The following is an 18,228-nucleotide window of genomic DNA, read 5'->3' as shown; positions in this document are numbered from 1 at the left end:
TTATACGTTTTTGTTGATGGAATTTTATTTATTGATCAAGGTATGGTGAACCCTATTCCGGTCTCCATCTCAGCAAATAAGCAAATAAGGTCTTCTCAAAAAAAGTGAATTGAGATTCGCTCAAGGGCTACGACGTGGACCAGGAACAGGTACAAATTGATTGATCATGGATTATGTACATGGTTAAATTTTCACAATCTATAGATGTCGCCATTTTGATTTGTAGATGTGCAATATTTTGATGCTTTTATTTTCAGAATCCAGTAGGCACTATTCAGTTTTAATTATTTTTTCAAAATTTTACCTACTGATAAGGGTGTGTAACATTGTAAAATAAAGTGAAGCTCAAGGGGTGTCTGTGATTCCAAATGTTTGCTGAATTTTTGTAATTACCATAACCCTCAATATAAATATTTTCCCCCCTTTTCCACGAGTCCCTATCATCCTCTCAAGATATGGAGTTGTATAATGTAAGTGGTTCCCGTCTCTTTTTATTGTTTTGTAAAGTTACTTTTGATAAACTTACGAATCTTATGTATGTGACTTAGTCTAATGAGAATCCCTTTGATGGTATTGTCAACTTACGTAATTCCTTATTTGTAATCATGATTCGCTTTTGTTCAATTTTGTTCATATTTTGTTTGAGTTACTGTTTAAAGCTTTATAAATGGGGTCTTTTTAAAAACCATTTTGAGGTGCAAATTTTAAACAGTAAAAAATACACTTAACACAAGTGTTATTTAATATTAATTCAAGGACCATGGAAATTAACCCTTTTGGGCCGATTTATTTTTTTACTTCAAAAAGTATTTTATATTGTGGATATAACTTTTTGGACCAATTCGTATTGGGCTTCTCCAACAACAATGTTTATTGCTTTTAATAAACTACCCTCCTAAACAATGCTTTTAATAAACTACCCTCCTAAACTTAGTCCTAAAACTTTTTTGGGCCGATAATAATAATAAAAATAATAGTAATAATAATAGTAATAATAATAATAATAATAATAATAATAATAATAATAATAATAATAATAATAATAATAATAATAATAATAATAATAATAATAATAATAATAATAATAATAATAATAATAATAATAATACATAATAATAATAATAATAATAATAATAATAATACATAATTAATATTATAAATATTAAAAAGAAAAGAAAATAGACTTTGAAGACAATGTAAGCATGTAAATATTGTTTGAACTTGATACGGGCCCAAAATTAAAATGTAGAAGAAGGGTAGGCCCATAAATATATGTTTATAAAGGCCCAAAACCTTGAGAAAAGTAATCTCAAGGAATAGCCCAAGAATAAGAATTATTAGTAATTAGGAGTCGGTGGGGACCCCCAAAAAATAATTATAATTGTAAGGGTTGGCTGGATATCAGTTTACCCTCTTGTACTCTCAATTGCATCGATTTGTCCCCTTGTACTTTGGTTCGATATCATTTTACCCCCTTCTACTTTTAATTCATCGATTTGCCCCTTTGTACTTTGGCTCGATATTACTTTACCCACTTCTACTCTCAATTGCATCGATTTGCCCCCCTTACTTGAAAAATTGTCTCAGTGTGGCGCTCGCCGTTAGTTTTCAGACCTTTGACCTTAACTCCGTTTGATTTAAGTATGAAAATTACTAAAATGTCACCCTCCAGTTTAAATAATTATTAAAAAAAAAAACAACAAAAAAAAAAATGATAAAAAATTCAAGACAACGAGAAAACATAGTCCACGACGTCAGCCACAATTTTTTATTAATAATTAGTTACGGGTACGAGATACGGCATCGCAACTATGAATCTCAAAGTCGAAAAAAAGTGGGCTCCGTGGTATTCCGATTCAGAGTTCCCAGATGTAAGTTTTTTCTTTTGGTTCTTGATTCAATAATTTAGTCGAATAAAAAGACAAACTTTTACCTTAATTGTGTGTGTGTAGCTACGAAGTTTCGTGGTTGAATACAAGGTCTCAGTTTCGCGACAGTTCGTGGTGCGGGGTGCATGGTCCCTCAGATTCAGCCGCGCAGATCTTTTGCTCTGTTTAAGAACTTTCTGAACGGTGTGGTGGCCTTGTTGATAACTGATCATGTAAGGTAACATTTACAATTATATTGATTTACATTCATCTACCAAATACTTATCAAGCCCAGGGGATGAGGCCGTGAGAGCTAGGAATTTCGCCTTTATGGTACAATATCATAATTATATCTATAATAATACATTCTAATATATTTAATATTTTATATTTTATAATTACTTAATATTTTGTATGTAACATAAGCATACCAAATATTTCATTTATGTTTCTAGATACATAACATCAACAAATTAATAAAAAGATTATCACATTCCTTTTTATTTTGATTGTCACTCATTCTTGAAAATGTCCTCTTCGATATCACAACATATATTTTAGAAAAATATATATGAACTTGAACATATATTCACATAATTTGCACGCAATTCGTGTTGAGTAAAGTTATTGAATTATCCTACTTAAAAAATAACACTTATCTCAACTCACTATAAATAATGGTTATTTTAGAAAATAAGTTGTTCGAGAGCTTATAATTTTTTTTTATTTTTTTAATAACCTATACTCCACATTTTTATTTAATATTTTAGAAATAATAAAAATAACTTATAAGCTAGCTTCTTGTCCAAACACTATAAATGATGTCTTCAAAGATATTATCATCAAAATTTGGACCTTTTTGTTCTTTATCGGCATGTGCGTACAATTGAAGAATTGCGAGATATAAAAATGTCCAAATTAATTAAATAAATAATAAATAAATGCTTATGGAAGAATTATTTTAAATTGGCATTTCTTCTATATACGGTGTTAAGTTATTCACTATGATAATGACTGATATTTGATAGTATTACGCATATTAAATATTGAAATTGTATGTGATAATAGAGAACAACAAAACTAAAACCTGAATTCGTTATAAGATTATTTATTGAAAAAAATAGTACATCAAACAATAAAAAATAATGAATAAATAATAATAAAAAAAATGAAAACAATATATGAATTAAATTTCGTCGATTCTGATCCGAAAATTGGAATTATTCGAGTCATGCACTCCGCCAAAAACCAAGTGAACTTGTTTTATGAGTGATGCAATGCATATCGTATCAATTGCACATTGCGTGCAAATTACGTGATTTTACGTGCATATTATGTAAATATTAAATTTACCAATCTTATGTGATTAATCGTAATTACATGATTACAAGATGAAGATATTAATTATTTGTGAGTAGGTGATAAATTATTACATAAGTATCTTTTTTCTGCAAATTTGAATACAATTTACAATTATATATGTAAGAAAAAATCAATTTATATGCATTAATGGTTTTATAAATTGACTCAAAGCATTTGATTCCTTGTCACTTATCAATTTTCCCTAATTAAACCCCCACTGATTAAAATGTTAATATCTGATTGACAGTGACATATACAGTGAATATCTTACATTCTTAATTATAATTAGGCAATAAATTAAATTAAGAATATGTAGTACTTGAATGTCAAGACTCTAGGAAAGGAAAAAAAAAACTGTAGTACTAGTGCTTGTTCATATAGCCACCACCTGGTGGTGGCTGCTCAACACATGAAGGTCATGCACTCGGCCTTTGGCGAAGTGCAAGACTGAAGACTAGTGTTAAACAAGCAACGGAAGAAGAAATTCCTTCCGCCACCACCACTACCACAATGAAGAAGGCTGAATTAGATCGTATAGCCAAGCTATACGGTCAACCAGGGGCGGAGGAAACCTCCGTCTGCCAGTACGGAGGGTACGTTGCCGTTGATCAGAACAAGGAAACGTCGATGTTCTACTACTTCGCGGAAGCAGCCAATCATCCTGCCACAAAACCTCTCGTTTTGTGGCTCAATGGAGGTACTTCCCCCGGTTTTTTTTTTTGTTTCTTTATTTGATTTTGTCTTATGATTTAACTTGCGTTTTATTTTCTTAACACAATAGGCCCCGGATGTTCGTCATTGCTAGGAGTCTTCGTCGAGAACGGCCCTTTCGGTGTCAATCCCCACGGTAAAACCCTATACCTTCTTTTTAATTTGCTTTTTAATTAATTAATTTGTTCTTGTTTAACAACTTTCTTTGCTTCTTGCAGTGGATTAGTTCGCCGCAACTGGGACTCCAAGGGCAGTCCTTCCTCGATGTCCCGATCTACGATAGACTTATGGCGGCGGGCGGGGCTCAAGATTATGTTGTACAGGTAAAGATTAATCTCTAGATTGATTATTATTATTATTATGATGATTATTATGATTATTATTATTATTATTATTATTATTATTATTATTATTATTATTATTATTATTATTATTATTATTATTATTATTATTATTATTATTATTATTATTATTATTATTATTATTATTATTATTATTATTATTATTATTATTATTATTATTATTATTATTATTATTATTATTATTATTATTATTATTATTATTATTATTATTATTATTATTATTATTATTATTATTATTATTATTATTATTATTATTATTATTATTATTATTATTATTATTATTATTATTATTATTATTATTATTATTATTATTATTATTATTATTATTATTATTATTATTATTATTATTATTATTATTATTATTATTATTATTATTATTATTATTATTATTTTTATTATTATTATTGTTTTTTTTAATTATATAAGGATTGATAACATTTAAATTATTCAACATTTGTCATTCAGCAGAGACGTCGCTGGGGTTGTTTTAGTTACGGGTACGAGATACGGCATCGCAGCTATGAATCTCAAAGTCGAAAAAAGTGGGCTCCGTGGTATTCCGATTCAGAGTCCCCATGTAAGTTTTTTCTTTTGGTTCTTGATTCAATAATTTAATCGAATAAAAAGACAAACTTTTACCTTAATTGTGTGTGTGTAGCCGGGAGGTTTCGTGGTTGAATACAAGGGTCTCAGTTTCGTAACAGTTCGTGGTGCGGGGCACATGGTCCCTCAGATTCAGCCGTGCAGTTTTACTCTGTTTAAGAACTTTCTGAACGGTGCACATGGTCCCTCAGATTCAGCTGTGCAGAACTTTTGCTCTGTTTAAGAACTTTCTAAACGGTGTGGTGACCTTGTTCATAACTGATCATGTAAGGTAACAATTTGCAATTATATTGATTTACATTCCTCTATCAAATACTTGTGCCAAGGGATTTCGCCTTTATAGCACAATATCATAATCATATCTATAATAATATATTCTAATATATTTAATATTTCATATTTTATAATTACTTAATATTTTATATGTCACATAAGTATACTAAATATTTCATTTATGTTTCTAGATACATAATATCAACAAATTAATAAAAAAAAACTATCACATTTCTTTTTATTTTGATTGTCACTCATTCTTGAAAATGTCCTCTTCGATATCACAATATATATTTTAAAAAAATATATATGAACTTGCACATGTAATCACATAATTTGCACGCAATTTGTGTTGAATAAAGTTATTGAATTATAATACTTAAAAAATAACACTTATCTCAATTCACTATAAATAACGGTTATTTTCGAAAATAAGTTGTTGGAGAGCTTATAATTTTTTTATTTTTTTTAATAAACTATACTCCACCTTTTTATTTAATATTTTAGGAACAATAAAAATAACTTATAAGCTAGCTTCTTGTCCAAACACTACAAATGATGTCTTCAAGGATATTATCATCAAAATTTGGACGTTTTTGTTCTTTATCTGCACGTGCGTACAATTGACGAATTACGAGAAATAAAAATGTCCAAATTAACTAAATAAATAATAAATAAATGCTTATGGAAGAATTAATTTCAAATTGGCATTTCTTCTATATACGGTGTTTCTCGATTAAGTTATTCACTATGATAATGATTGATATTTGATAGTATTACGCATATTAAATATTGAAATTGTATGTGTTAATAGAGAATAACAAAAATAAAACCTAAATTTGTTATAAGATTATTTATTAAAAAAAAAGTAAATTAAAAAATAAAAATTAATGAATAAATAATTATAAGAAAATAAAAATAATATATGAATTAAATTTCGTCGATTCTGATCCGAAAATTAGAATTATTCCAGTCATGCACTCCGCCAAAAACCGAGTGCACTTGTTTTATGAGTGATGCAATGCATAGCGTATCAATTAGTTATAGTTACATTTCAATAACTTTATGCAACAAAAATCACATGCAGATCAATTGCACATCGCGTGCAAATTACGTGATTTTACGTGCATATTATATAAATATTAAATTTACCAATTCTTATGTGATTAATCGTAATTACATGGTTACAAATTTACACATGCAAATTGGTGACAATAAACATCAAAAAAATAAGTTGATTGTCACTCATTCTTGAAAATATCCTCTTCGATATCAGAATATATATTTTAGAAAAATAAGTATGATTTTGCACATGTAATCACATAATTTGCACACAATTTGCACGCGGTTTTTGTTTAGTAAAGCTGTTGAATCATCCTACTTTATAATGACACTTATCTTAATTCACTATAAATAATGGTTATTTTAGAAAATAAGTTGTTCGAGAACTTATAAGTTATTTAATATTAACAATAAAAAGAACTTATAAGCTAGCTTCTTATCCAAACACTACAAATGATGTCTTATAAAATATTATCATGAAAAATTGGACATTTTTGCTCTTAATAGGGACGTGCACAATTGACGAATTACAAGAAATAAAAATATAATATTCAAATTAATTAAGTTAAATAATAAATAAATGCTTATGAAAGAATAATTTTCAATCGGCATTTCTTCTATATTACGGTGTTTCTGGATTAAGTTATTCACTATGATGATAATTGATATTTGATACTATATAGTATGACAATATTACTATGACAATAGAGAACAACAAAAATAAAACCTAAAATCGTTATCAGATTATTTGTAAAAAAAAAAAAAGTAAATTAAACAATAAAAAGTAGTGAATAAACAATAATAAAAAATGGAAATTATATATGAAAATGTAATTGTTTGGCACATCAATTGTCTTGGATAGACTTGTTCGTGAATTTATGGAAAAATGTAATCGAAAAAAATTATAGTGCATTGTGAATAATTTATTGTATTTTAGAGGTGTAAAATGCTATTAACTATTCTCAAGGGTGTAAAATGTCAAACTACTATATCTCAAGGGTGCAAATTGAAATTAAGCCCACAAATAATTGATGTAGGTGCACCTAATTCTTGACCTGCTATGTATCCGGCTGATTTTTCGCAGTGGCCCGGCAACAAATTGTGCTTAGCAAAATATTGTTCTCAATATTACCATTTTTGAACTGAACTGTAACATGATATAATCATTAGAAGTTGGCCTTATTGTTAATTAATAATGTAAGCTAACAATTTTAATAATTTATTCAGCATGCAATTATTTAATTAAAATTAAAAAAATCCTCTGTTGAATTGAATTTATATATAATTGATATGGATTTAAAATTCATAATTAATTCGATACGTACGAAAAGTAGCCTAGTCAATCGAAACCACATCGATCGTCATGAATCACGAGAAGGAAGAAAATTCGACGCTGCGTTCGAGTACAAATAACTATAATACCGTAAATTACACACACCCACACACACAAAAAACACTTGGTCCAAATTGAATATCAAAAAATGAAGTATAAGATTTTATCCCCAACTAATTAACTACAAATAAGGTAAAACCAAACCGAGTTATCCACTTAATAATCGCCCAATAATAAACTTGGACCATATGTTCTAGCAAAAACAGGTCAGTCAAATAACTAATATAGTAAATTGTTAATTTAATTATATTATTAGTTATTTTAATATTCCATTTTTGGGTAGCTATATATATGCATGCATACCCCCAACAATTGAACACACAAATAATTCATATCAATAACCTTTTTACAAACCACAATCCCAGCACCACCCACCATCATGGCGGGATCTAAAGCCAAAACTAACAAATATGCTTTGGCTTGTTCTATCTTGGCTTCCATGACATCTATCTTGCTTGGATATGGTACATATATCTATATCTGTATCTATATCTATATATATATATATATGAATATTTAATTGTTGATGATATATTTATTATATAAATGTGCAGATATAGGAGTGATGAGTGGTGCTATAATATACATCCAGAAGGATCTGAAAATCACAGACGTGCAAACGGAGGTGGTAATGGGAATCCTCAATCTCTATTCTCTCATTGGCTCGGCCGCCGCCGGCCGCACCTCCGACTGGATCGGCCGTCGCTACACCATTGTGTTTGCCGGAGTTATATTCTTCGCTGGAGCTCTGCTTATGGGGTTTGCCACCAACTACGCTTTCCTCATGGCGGGCCGGTTCGTCGCCGGAGTTGGCGTCGGTTTCGCTATGATGATTGCTCCCGTTTACGCGGCCGAGGTTTCGCCGCCTGCTTCTCGCGGGCTCTTCACTTCTTTGCCGGAGGTCTTCATCAATATCGGTCGGTTCTTTTTTTTTCTTTCTTTCTTTACATCTATGTATTGGATAAATATTAATATTAAATGATATACTAGTTAAGGTGGTCATTCAGAATGATTTCAGAATCATAGTCACGTTAAATGAAAGGTCGAATACGATTAATTTTACACTTTATGTTTTCGTCCGATTGTCAGGCATATTACTCGGCTACGTATCCAACGTGGCCTTCTCGGGGCTCCCACTAGACATCGGATGGAGACTCATGCTCGGAATCGGGGCGGTCCCCTCCGTCATCATCGCCCTAGGCGTCCTCTTCATGCCCGAGTCACCCCGGTGGCTTGTCATGCAGGGGCGCCTCGGTGATGCCAAAAAGGTCCTCGGCAAAATATCCAACTCCCCCGAGGAGGCCAGCCTCCGCCTCATCGAGATAAAGGAAGCCGCGGGAATCCCCGAGAGCAGCCACGACGACGTGGTCCCCGTCCCCAAGCGCAACCATGGGGAGGGCGTGTGGCGAGAGCTACTCATCAGCCCCACCCCGGCGGTACGCCACATCCTACTGTGCGCCATCGGGATCCACTTCTTCCAGCAAGCGAGCGGTATCGACTCCGTCGTACTCTACAGCCCGGTGATCTTTGAGAAGGCCGGCATCAAGAGCGACTCCGATAAGTTACTAGCGACCGTGGCCGTCGGATTCACAAAGACGATTTTCATCCTCGTCGCCACGTTTTTGCTCGACAGGGTAGGCCGGAGGCCGATGGTCCTGTCGAGTATGGGCGGGATGATCATATCTATAATGGGCCTAGCTACCGGGCTCACGGTTATCAACCATTCTGACCAAAAAATCATGTGGGCCATAGCTTTGTGTACGGCATCGATTATGTTCTACGTGGCGTTTTTCTCGATCGGGATGGGGCCGATTGCTTGGGTGTACAGTTCGGAGACATTCCCGTTGAGGCTTCGGGCACAAGGGTGCAGCATGGGGGTGGCGTTGAACCGGTGCATTAGTGCATTGATATCAATGACGTTTATAACCTTGTACAAGGGTATAACTATCGGGGGCGCGTTCTATTTATACGGTGCGATCTCCATCGTGGCGTGGCTGTTCTTCTTCACTCTACTCCCCGAAACTCAAGGGAAGACGCTCGAGGAAATGGAGTCGTTGTTCGGAACTTTCTTCAGGTGGAGAACGACGCTAAGGGAATTGAACGAGAGAAAGAGGGAAAAGAATATGATCGAAATGTCGTCGTGATGAACGGTGAGAGTTCGGGTTGCGGTGATGTGTATGTGGTTGTGTATATGTAAATAAAATTGCTTATTGAGATGCAGTTTGTGGTTGTGGATATGTAAATAATGTGTATTGAGAATGGTTTCCCGGTTGGGTGTTTCGGGGGTACGGTAGGAAAAGTAGATGCTACACCTGAAATGGAATGGTTCGGAACCGTAGATCAGATCGACAAATAATCACAGCACACCCCATGTGTATGTGTTTTTAGCGGGTCGTTATTTAATAAAATCTACGGTTCGAATCTACGGGGTGCAAAATAATCAGGTGTAGCATCGAATTCCTCTGGTACCGCTGTAATAATGTAATAAATCTGCCATTATTAATACATAATAAATTAGTTTTCTATTTTGACTCTTCTTATGGCCTTTCTTTCTTTTTTCCTATTTTGTTTTTTTAGTTTTTAATTGGTAATTAATCACCTAGTACTATTCATTCTTTCACATGAAACCACTAAATAATATTTAGTTGTGAAATTGATTTTGGTCATATTGTTCTACTATAAAAGGGGTAGTGTTTATGGGAACGATTAGAAAATGAATTATTTTATGCACTTCGTTTATGTTTAAATTAGATTAGATTAGAGGTGAAAGTCAGATGGATCGGATCGGAATTAGCCTTTTGGGAAAATTTCCAAAAAATTTTGGAAGTACAAAATCAATTCCAATTCCAATTCCAAATTTTTTGGAATCTAAAAATTCATTCCAATTCCAAAAGGCCCGGAAATTTCGGAATTTCGGAAAAAAATCGAAAATCACATAAGCTTTAAAATTTCAAAACTTAGCCGAACTTTTCTAAAATGTTCATAATTTTTCGTATATAAGAGCATTCACGTCGATAAAAGTAAAACTAATAACTACTAAATTTCAGTTCAAAAAAATAAATAAAAATAAACACAACATAATATCCAATAAAACTTCTAATAACAATTCATTATGTCAAAATCCTAAAACAAAACTTATAGGTGTATTTCGGAAAATAAGTATTATATAATATATACTATTTAAAGGTGTATTTTTCGGAAAAAATCGGAATTTTCGGAATTAATTTCGGAATTAGATCGGAAATCGGAAATTCCAAATTTATTTATATAATTCCAATTCCAATCCAGAAAAAGGGAAAATTTCGGAAATCGGAATTTCGGAAGTCGGAATGAAAAAAGTTGTTCCAAAATCGAAACTTTTCGGATCGGAACCGGCGGAAATTGGAAAATCCGTTCCAACTTGCACCCCTAGATTAGACAATGCTAATTTATTTATATTTTCTCAATGTCTAAAATTTAATTTTACTTGAACAACAAAATGTGTGTGAACATAAAATTCGTAACCACTCATATTAAACATATGGGCCAACAAGAAAACGGTTTGTTGGGTTGTAATCTACTTAAATGTGTGAACAGTGGGTGTAAACAAGTCGAACTAGAGTCTAATTTGACGAGCTCATTTTTTAGACTGAGCCCATTTTGTGTCTTTTTTTCTAATTTTTATTTATTTATTTATTATTATTATTATTATTATTATTGTTATTGTTATTATTATTATTATTATTATTATTATTATTATTATTATTATTATTATTATTGTTATTGTTATTATTATTATTATTATTATTATTATTATTATTATTATTATTATTATTATTATTATTGTTATTATTATTATTATTATTATTATTGATGATTTCCTTTGCTTAGCAATTATCCGGTACAAGTCATGAAAGCACGTATAATTAACGGGTCAATAAAAATTGATTACTTATAAATGGGCCTAATGGAGAACTCTGTTATTTGGACACTTTCGATATTTTTCTTCAATTATATATTTATATTATATTTTATAAATATTACATTGAATTGATTCTCATAAAACAGAAAGATTTATTAATAAAAATAAAATTAGCTGAAAGGGGAATTCAGTAATTCTATGCAATGCCTTTTTCTTTTATTTTTTTGGAATAGAATCGTTGAAAAGGACATCTGGTAATCATATTGAATGTAAATGCAGTATATAGGTACATTTTATTCGAATTATTAATATTTATTTTATAATATATAAAAAGAAATTAAATTAAAACTTGATTTATGGAATTAATTAAATAAGTCCACGAAATTAACGTCTTTTTGTTTCTCCGGGATTCCAGCTTTTACCGACAGCGAATGGAAACAGTCGGTGCTCTTCTCTTCTCTACATTCCTTTCTTCCTCTCTCTCTCTCTCTCCTCAATCTCTCTCTCTCTCTCTTCCACCAAATTAATGTCCATAATCTAAATCTGTGTTTTCTCTCTCTAGATCGCACAAGGAAAACTAACAAAAAAAAAATTAGATTGGGGAAGAAAATCATGCACGCCATTAAAGACAGAGTTTACGACAAGCTTTCGGGATTTTTTTCTGATTCGCGAACCTCTCATGAGACGCTAGATCATGAATCTGAGGTACCTTTTGTCGCCGTTTTTTTTTAACTGATTTGATGCACAAGAGGCTCTTTCGATTTTTCGGTTAAATTGATGTTTATTTTAAAAAAAATCTGCGAAATTTTAATTTTGGTTTTCCGATGCAATGTGGTTGTGTTTTGGGTTTGGTTCTGTTTAGGTGGTGATGTACTATGGGTAATTTTACAGTTTGCGATGCGTCGTAGTACCTATTTGGATCTATTTGAATCGGATATCAAATAGATCTTATAGAGTGGGAATCATCTGGAAATCTTTGATATTTGCTGAATTTTAGCTCTATTCTGTAACAATACATAAGAACAAAGAGAAAGAAATACGAGAATTCTGTTGGTAATTAAGCACATTTATGCCTTAATGTTTTAATTTTGATGCATCAATAGTGCTTACTCTATTTGATCAGGAACGCGTATATAATTTATCGAATGAAACCATCTGGAAATCTCGGCATTTTCTGGATATATGTTTTGATTGATTGTATGAGAGGATACAAAAGAACAAAGAGAGAGAGAGACATAAGAAAAGTAACCCTATTCCGTTTCTTTGCATTTATAGTAGATGAAAGATAACGAGTTTCTGAACATTGAGTATGTTTGTCGTATATGTCTGCTGACTTTTTAAAAGGAGAAAATGATGTAAATTGATCAAATGAAGCTTTCCCCGGTTAGATTTCGATAAATAACTCAAATGTTTATGACAAACGGTTAATCGCCAGTAATAGCTAAATGTATAAAAGCTTTTATGATTCTCGATAATAGCTATACTGTTTCGGATTGTCTTTATAATGCCAGAGCTCTATCTGTGTAGGCCAGGCAATATGCCAAGGATGGGAAATCGCAGTCTTCTATCATGTCCTTCGTTCTCCCGTCAATTAATTTCGATTGGTTTAAAGCAAACGGGCAGGCTAGCGAGGGCAAATCTACTGAATCAGACTCGTTTAAATGGAGAAGTAAAAGTTTTTCATTGAAAGATAAACCTTTGGATAGGTATGCAGAATGTGATAACGGGTATGAAACTAAAGAAAATATAACTTCTCGTGAAGAAAATAAAGAACCTGGATCGGGGACGAGCACCAGTAGTAGCTCCGATGTATTTGAAGATTTCGCTAGTCCGCATAGTTTCGAAAAGTCAATGCCGAGCCAAGTGGAAGAATCTGTTTTCATTTCTCCGGATTTGTATCAGTTCTTTGAAGCATCTCTTCCTAATATAGTCAAAGGTTGTCAGTGGGTTTTGTTGTACAGGTAATTTCGACCAAAGTATTTTGTTGTCATATGGTCTGATTCTGTAGTTGCACAAGTAGATCTTGATGTATGTTCAATAACTTACTGAATGAAGGGCAGTACGGCGAGAGATGGTATATCGCTTCATACGCTTGTCCGAAAGAGTGCTGGTTTGACTGGACCTTGTCTATTGGTATGTTCTCCAGCTTTGAAAATTGACACGTTCGACTTTTCTTTTCTTTTTTTTTTTTTTTTTTAAATTTATGAAAACTGATCCCCCTTTTTATATTGCAGATTACTGGTGATAAGCAAGGTGCTGTATTTGGCGGATTACTCGATTGCCCCTTGACGCCTACTGCAAAAAGGAAATATCAAGTACGTATGCTGTATGGTTATGATCTCGACTATGTAAAATCTTTTGCTGAAGTGTGTGCCACTTACCCTGTGCAACCAAAATGATTTATATATATTGACAAATTAGTGTAGTTTGTTGACGAAGCTCTTTGCCATCTATCTTTGCGACAGGGAACAACTCAAAGTTTTGTTTTCACAACCATGTATGGTGAACCAAGACTCTTTCGACCAACTGGTAAGCTTATTATTACCTGTCACGATACAAATCATTTTTACAGTTTCTCCTGAAAGGGATGTGTAGATATCTGAGCTTGAGCATTATGTTATTGAGATTAAGATGTTTGGGCGAGAGGACTCTTATCGCAAGTAAGAAATTCTATGAATCTCATTGAGCATACGATAGAAAGTTGTCATACAAATTACATATAAGGTTGTAGTCCTTGCCATCAGTAACTTATCATGTATACAAAATTCATGCTAACATCTTGATAAATCGAGTTTCTTGCATCCGGCTGTGTAATGGGTTGCGAATTTCGAAACCATTATCTTTATTTGTTAAAACAAAAAATTGCGCACAAGCTTACGTATGTTAAATCTCTCACAAGATTGTGGTTTGTTTGAATTTTCGTTTTCCTGTGCTTCCATATACTTGGTATCTGACTTCGTCTCTTTATTGAGGTATCACTTTTGTGTTGCACTACTTGGTAATTATCCTGGAACTAACGACATTTGGGAAATTCTAAACTGACGTGTGTAACTTGGACAGGCGCCAATAGATACTTCTACTTGTGCTTGAATGATTTGCTTGCTCTTGGAGGCGGTGCACATTTTGCTCTATGCTTGACTGAAGATTTGTAAGTTCTCTTCATATTAAGAAATATGCCTTCGTTTTTTCTTAATGTTGTGGATTTAGAATCTATATTTATATCGTATACTTGATTTCATATTGTAGATTATCCGGGACCAGTGGACCTTGTGAAACATTTGGCAGTTTGTGCTTAGCTCACGATCAAGAGTTTGAATTGAAAAATGTAGAGGTATTTATTTTTCGTTTTGCACGAAGCCATATATTTATTTCATCAGCTTCCCTTCAATTTTTACTGGTTTTGTTACCCCAACTATTGTTCTTTTCTTTGCAGCTGTGGGGATTCACACATTCATCCCAATACCTCAACTGAAGCAAAAGATGATATTTGGACTTCCCGTGTTCGTTTTCCGAGAAACCAACCCAAATTAATGCAGATTTTTATTTATTTATTTATTTAATTATTCTTTTTATTTAAATTACTTGGACGGGATTATATAACTATGTCAAACTCATCTATTTTGCTTGAAAAGGGAACCAATGTACATGGCATAATTCATTATTCAAGAATTAATTTGCTTTATGTAAGAGGCTTGCTGAGCCTCGACAAAATTCATGATGGTCGAAGCATCACCTTGCAAAATGACCTTGCCATTTTCCATATAGATAGCACCGTCTGCATACTCGAGTTCTTCCAGCCTATGGGTAACCCACAATGCCGTCGTTCCTGATGAACTAGCCAGCGAGCTTTTTACTGCTTTTATAACCCCAATCTGGCACAAATATAGCAAATCGTAATTATATCCATAAGTTATGATGCATCTCAAGCAGAAACTCTTATACGGTAAAAATTGACAAACAGCATTGATACCATATATGCTTAGCCTTATCGATAACCTAGTCACTAGTTAATTCATTAGCACAAATCTGAAAATGGTGTCCAGGTTTTGGAGTCAAGGAAGCACAACACGTAATTGTGTGTATGCTGCTCTTACAATCATCGCTAAATGCTCACATCCTATGCAGTTAGGACCAATAATCGTGAAAGTGTTACGACTGTCTAGAACTGCATATATATGTCCAAGTTTATACATGTATATCCCAAAAAATGAGAGAAATACATGGATTGGATTACCAGCACAACAAAGGTATGAAATGTTCTAAAAGGATTGTTACAAGCAGTAGTGATTCTAAGTTCTAAGGGACCGATGCATGGCTATGAGTTAGTGTATTGCTTTGATGGTTTTCAAACTTGTGCTCTTGATCTTGGTCGTGATAGTTGGCAGTTTTTTTGGGATTATTTTTCGGTACTCATGATAATCTTTTTTGTCATCAATACAAAATGCTTATACCATTTTACTTCAGATATCCGAAGCTAATAATAAATAGTGTCTAAATATAGGATATTAAATCATCTGTACCTGATCATTATCATCCAAGAATGATGTGAGCTCGTCTAGTAACAAGACTTTGCATGCTTCTGCCAGAGCCCCAGCTATGGCAACCCTTTGCTTTTGACCACCGCTAAGCGTTTGAACTGGTCTCTAAAGGAGTGAATAAAACGGGGTTAAGCATGAAAGAATATCTCATTCAATAACAGCCCTTTAGAGAATTTGTATCTTTCTCTGGTTACATACTTGTAAATATTCATACATGCCTACAGCTTCCAATGCTTTAGCCACTCTAGACGTGATCTCATCATTCGTTATGTTGAATTTGCCGAGGCCAAATGCCACATCTGCCTCCACTGTGGGCATAACTACCTGCAAAGAAAAAGTCATGTAACCGAATGTTTCATCCTGCAAGACAATTTTCTATCACTAAATGAGGATTTGGAATACGATTCCTATATAAGAAAACAAAGTCTGATAATAAACTAAAAAGAGGTCAGCCTACAGAAGATTTTTGATAATAGATTTGTATTCCCATCTCGAAGCACCAAATTCCCCAGAAACTAGAATTACCTGAAAAAATATTATTGGAACTAAAAGAGAATCTTCTCAAAAACCGAACTCACACACCAGCATTTGAAGCACAGACTTATTATTTATATTCCAAAACCATTACCTCACCCTCATATGTCTTTCCTCTCTCCATTTTCTGTCACTCATACTGATGGCAATTGATGTAACTAGCTAGCAGAATATCTTTCCTTGAGCCTATAAAAGCTCCTCATTACTCGTTTGGAACTTCATTTTACAACATTTATTTACATTATTGTCAATGCATCAAGTTTTTTCCTCTCAAATTCTTTTAAACAGTTATACAAAATCGTTTGGCTTTTAAATGATAACACCAATAGCCAACAAATTTTTTGACATATCTCACTTGCCGGGCTAATTTATCCCCCAAGATAATGCATGCCTTTTTCGAATTTTACCTGTTTCAAAATCCATAAACAAAAGCTATATGAATCCGCTTGAGAGTTGTAATTTCCAGCATTTAATACCCACCGATTACTAGTATGGTTCCTTGTAACTTCATCATTAGTCGAACCTAGCTATCACAGATTCAGTCATAAAAAACTATATAACACATTTCCAAACAGAAAGTGTTCAAAGACAACAATCTCAAACAGTTATCATACATAGGTAAAGAATAGACAATTGCAGAGACTGTAATTTGCACTTGGTAAGTAAACCAACCTGATGATCAGGATTCTGAAACACAAAACTTGTCGGCTTCTTCACATGCAAATATCCATCATTTGGATTCAATAGACCACCCAAAATCTGCACCATTCCAGAAATTAAAAATCAAAATTTGTATACTCTCCACACAATACCCCCAAATATAAGGTAGTACATCCTGCTTCAAAGATAGTACCCTTACACTTGAAAAAATTGCAAATAAATGAACGAAAAATTGGCAAATACGCATACATGGAGATTATACACGCAAAACGTTGCATACTTTTAGGAGGGTAGATTTTCCGCAGCCATTGGGGCCGAGGAGCATCCAGAATTGTCCAGAGGGGATACTGAGGGAGCAATCGTTGAGAATCGGAACATATTTTCCTTGCTTGGTTTTGACCGAGTAGCTGAGATTCCGGCAGTCTACTGCGAAGTTCTCGGATACAGTGGCGGCGACGCAATTGTTTCCGGTGGAATGAAGCCGGACGGGAGAAAGTGGCACCCCCGCTGCGGCGGCAACGCAATTGTTACCGGTGGAGTGAGGCCGGACGAGAGGGAGTGGCCCTGCCGTGGTGGCGCGAACCACGGCGATGGAATTCATTTCTCCGGGCAAAAATGAGATTCAGCCGTGGTAAATGGATTCATGTATGGATTACGAGATTTGGAACTACAGGCCCACCGACACGTTTTGCGGCCCAAAAGGTCTTTTTATGATGGGCTTTCCGCACTTTGTTTTACATATTTAACCCGTTTGGTAAGGTCAAACTACGAGAAAAACCCATCATTTTTGGATAATACAACCACACCCCTAAACTTTGAATTTTCTTACACGTCCACCTTTACAGTGTCAAATTTTTCATGATCTTCTAGATTCCTTTGGAATGTTCTCTAGCTTGTACCCGTTTTATGCAAAAATGCAGTTTTTGATACACCACAATCCGATATTGACAAGCCAAAAGAC

At 33.3% G+C, this 18,228-nt stretch overlaps 3 protein-coding genes across 4 annotated transcripts; 2 read left to right on the top strand and 1 right to left on the bottom strand.

Annotated features, from left to right (window-relative positions):
- Positions 1-7,909: 7,909 nt before the first annotated feature.
- PMT5 (polyol/monosaccharide transporter 5) lies at positions 7,910-10,162 on the top strand. Its single transcript, XM_012981572.2, has 3 exons — positions 7,910-8,098; positions 8,189-8,551; positions 8,724-10,162. The coding sequence occupies exons 1-3, from the start codon at positions 8,014-8,016 to the stop codon at positions 9,776-9,778; spliced, it is 1,503 nt and encodes a 500-aa protein (XP_012837026.2). The 5' UTR covers positions 7,910-8,013; the 3' UTR covers positions 9,779-10,162.
- A 1,770-nt stretch (positions 10,163-11,932) lies between these two features.
- On the top strand, positions 11,933-15,246 carry LOC105957629 (TLD-domain containing nucleolar protein). Of its 2 annotated transcripts, none has more exons than XM_012981575.2 (8): positions 11,933-12,240; positions 13,068-13,496; positions 13,596-13,668; positions 13,770-13,850; positions 14,001-14,064; positions 14,596-14,683; positions 14,782-14,866; positions 14,969-15,246. In XM_012981575.2, exons 1-8 carry the CDS (start codon positions 12,230-12,232, stop codon positions 15,005-15,007), a joined length of 870 nt encoding a protein of 289 aa, XP_012837029.2. In that variant the 5' UTR covers positions 11,933-12,229; the 3' UTR covers positions 15,008-15,246. The 2 variants fall into 2 exon arrangements, with proteins under 2 accessions (XP_012837029.2, XP_012837028.2); XM_012981574.2 differs by having other exon boundaries at positions 11,939-12,240; positions 13,063-13,496.
- On the bottom strand, positions 15,128-17,950 carry ABCI10 (ABC transporter family protein). Its single transcript, XM_012981576.2, has 5 exons — positions 17,548-17,950; positions 17,280-17,366; positions 16,272-16,397; positions 16,056-16,178; positions 15,128-15,407 (listed from the first exon to the last, which is right to left on the bottom strand). The coding sequence occupies exons 1-5, from the start codon at positions 17,866-17,868 to the stop codon at positions 15,198-15,200; spliced, it is 867 nt and encodes a 288-aa protein (XP_012837030.2). The 5' UTR covers positions 17,869-17,950; the 3' UTR covers positions 15,128-15,197.
- Positions 17,951-18,228: the final 278 nt, after the last annotated feature.

The sequence above is a fragment of the Erythranthe guttata genome, chromosome 2, assembly GCF_056151865.1.
Source record: "Erythranthe guttata isolate IM_541 chromosome 2, IM_541, whole genome shotgun sequence".
NCBI lineage: Eukaryota > Viridiplantae > Streptophyta > Magnoliopsida > Lamiales > Phrymaceae > Erythranthe > Erythranthe guttata.
The sequence above is the reverse complement of the archived record's forward strand: the minus strand, read 5'-3'. Positions and strand labels throughout refer to the sequence as shown.

Excerpts from the sequence above, each read along its gene's own strand:
- ABCI10 (XM_012981576.2), bottom strand. The coding sequence starts at position 17,868 with ATGAATTCCATCGCCGTGGTTCGCGCCACCACGGCAGGGCCACTCCCT. Across the intron at positions 17,367-17,547 it reads GAAAATCTACCCTCCTAAAA|ATTTTGGGTGGTCTATTGAA; the intron begins GTATGCAACGTT and ends GGAATGGTGCAG. Across the intron at positions 16,179-16,271 it reads GCATGTATGAATATTTACAA|AGACCAGTTCAAACGCTTAG; the intron begins GTATGTAACCAG and ends TCACTCCTTTAG.
- LOC105957629 (XM_012981574.2), top strand. The coding sequence starts at position 12,148 with ATGCACGCCATTAAAGACAGAGTTTACGACAAGCTTTCGGGATTTTTT. Across the intron at positions 13,669-13,769 it reads TGACTGGACCTTGTCTATTG|ATTACTGGTGATAAGCAAGG; the intron begins GTATGTTCTCCA and ends TTTATATTGCAG. Across the intron at positions 14,684-14,781 it reads CTATGCTTGACTGAAGATTT|ATTATCCGGGACCAGTGGAC; the intron begins GTAAGTTCTCTT and ends TTCATATTGTAG.
- PMT5 (XM_012981572.2), top strand. The coding sequence starts at position 8,014 with ATGGCGGGATCTAAAGCCAAAACTAACAAATATGCTTTGGCTTGTTCT. Across the intron at positions 8,099-8,188 it reads ATCTATCTTGCTTGGATATG|ATATAGGAGTGATGAGTGGT; the intron begins GTACATATATCT and ends ATAAATGTGCAG. Across the intron at positions 8,552-8,723 it reads GGAGGTCTTCATCAATATCG|GCATATTACTCGGCTACGTA; the intron begins GTCGGTTCTTTT and ends TCCGATTGTCAG.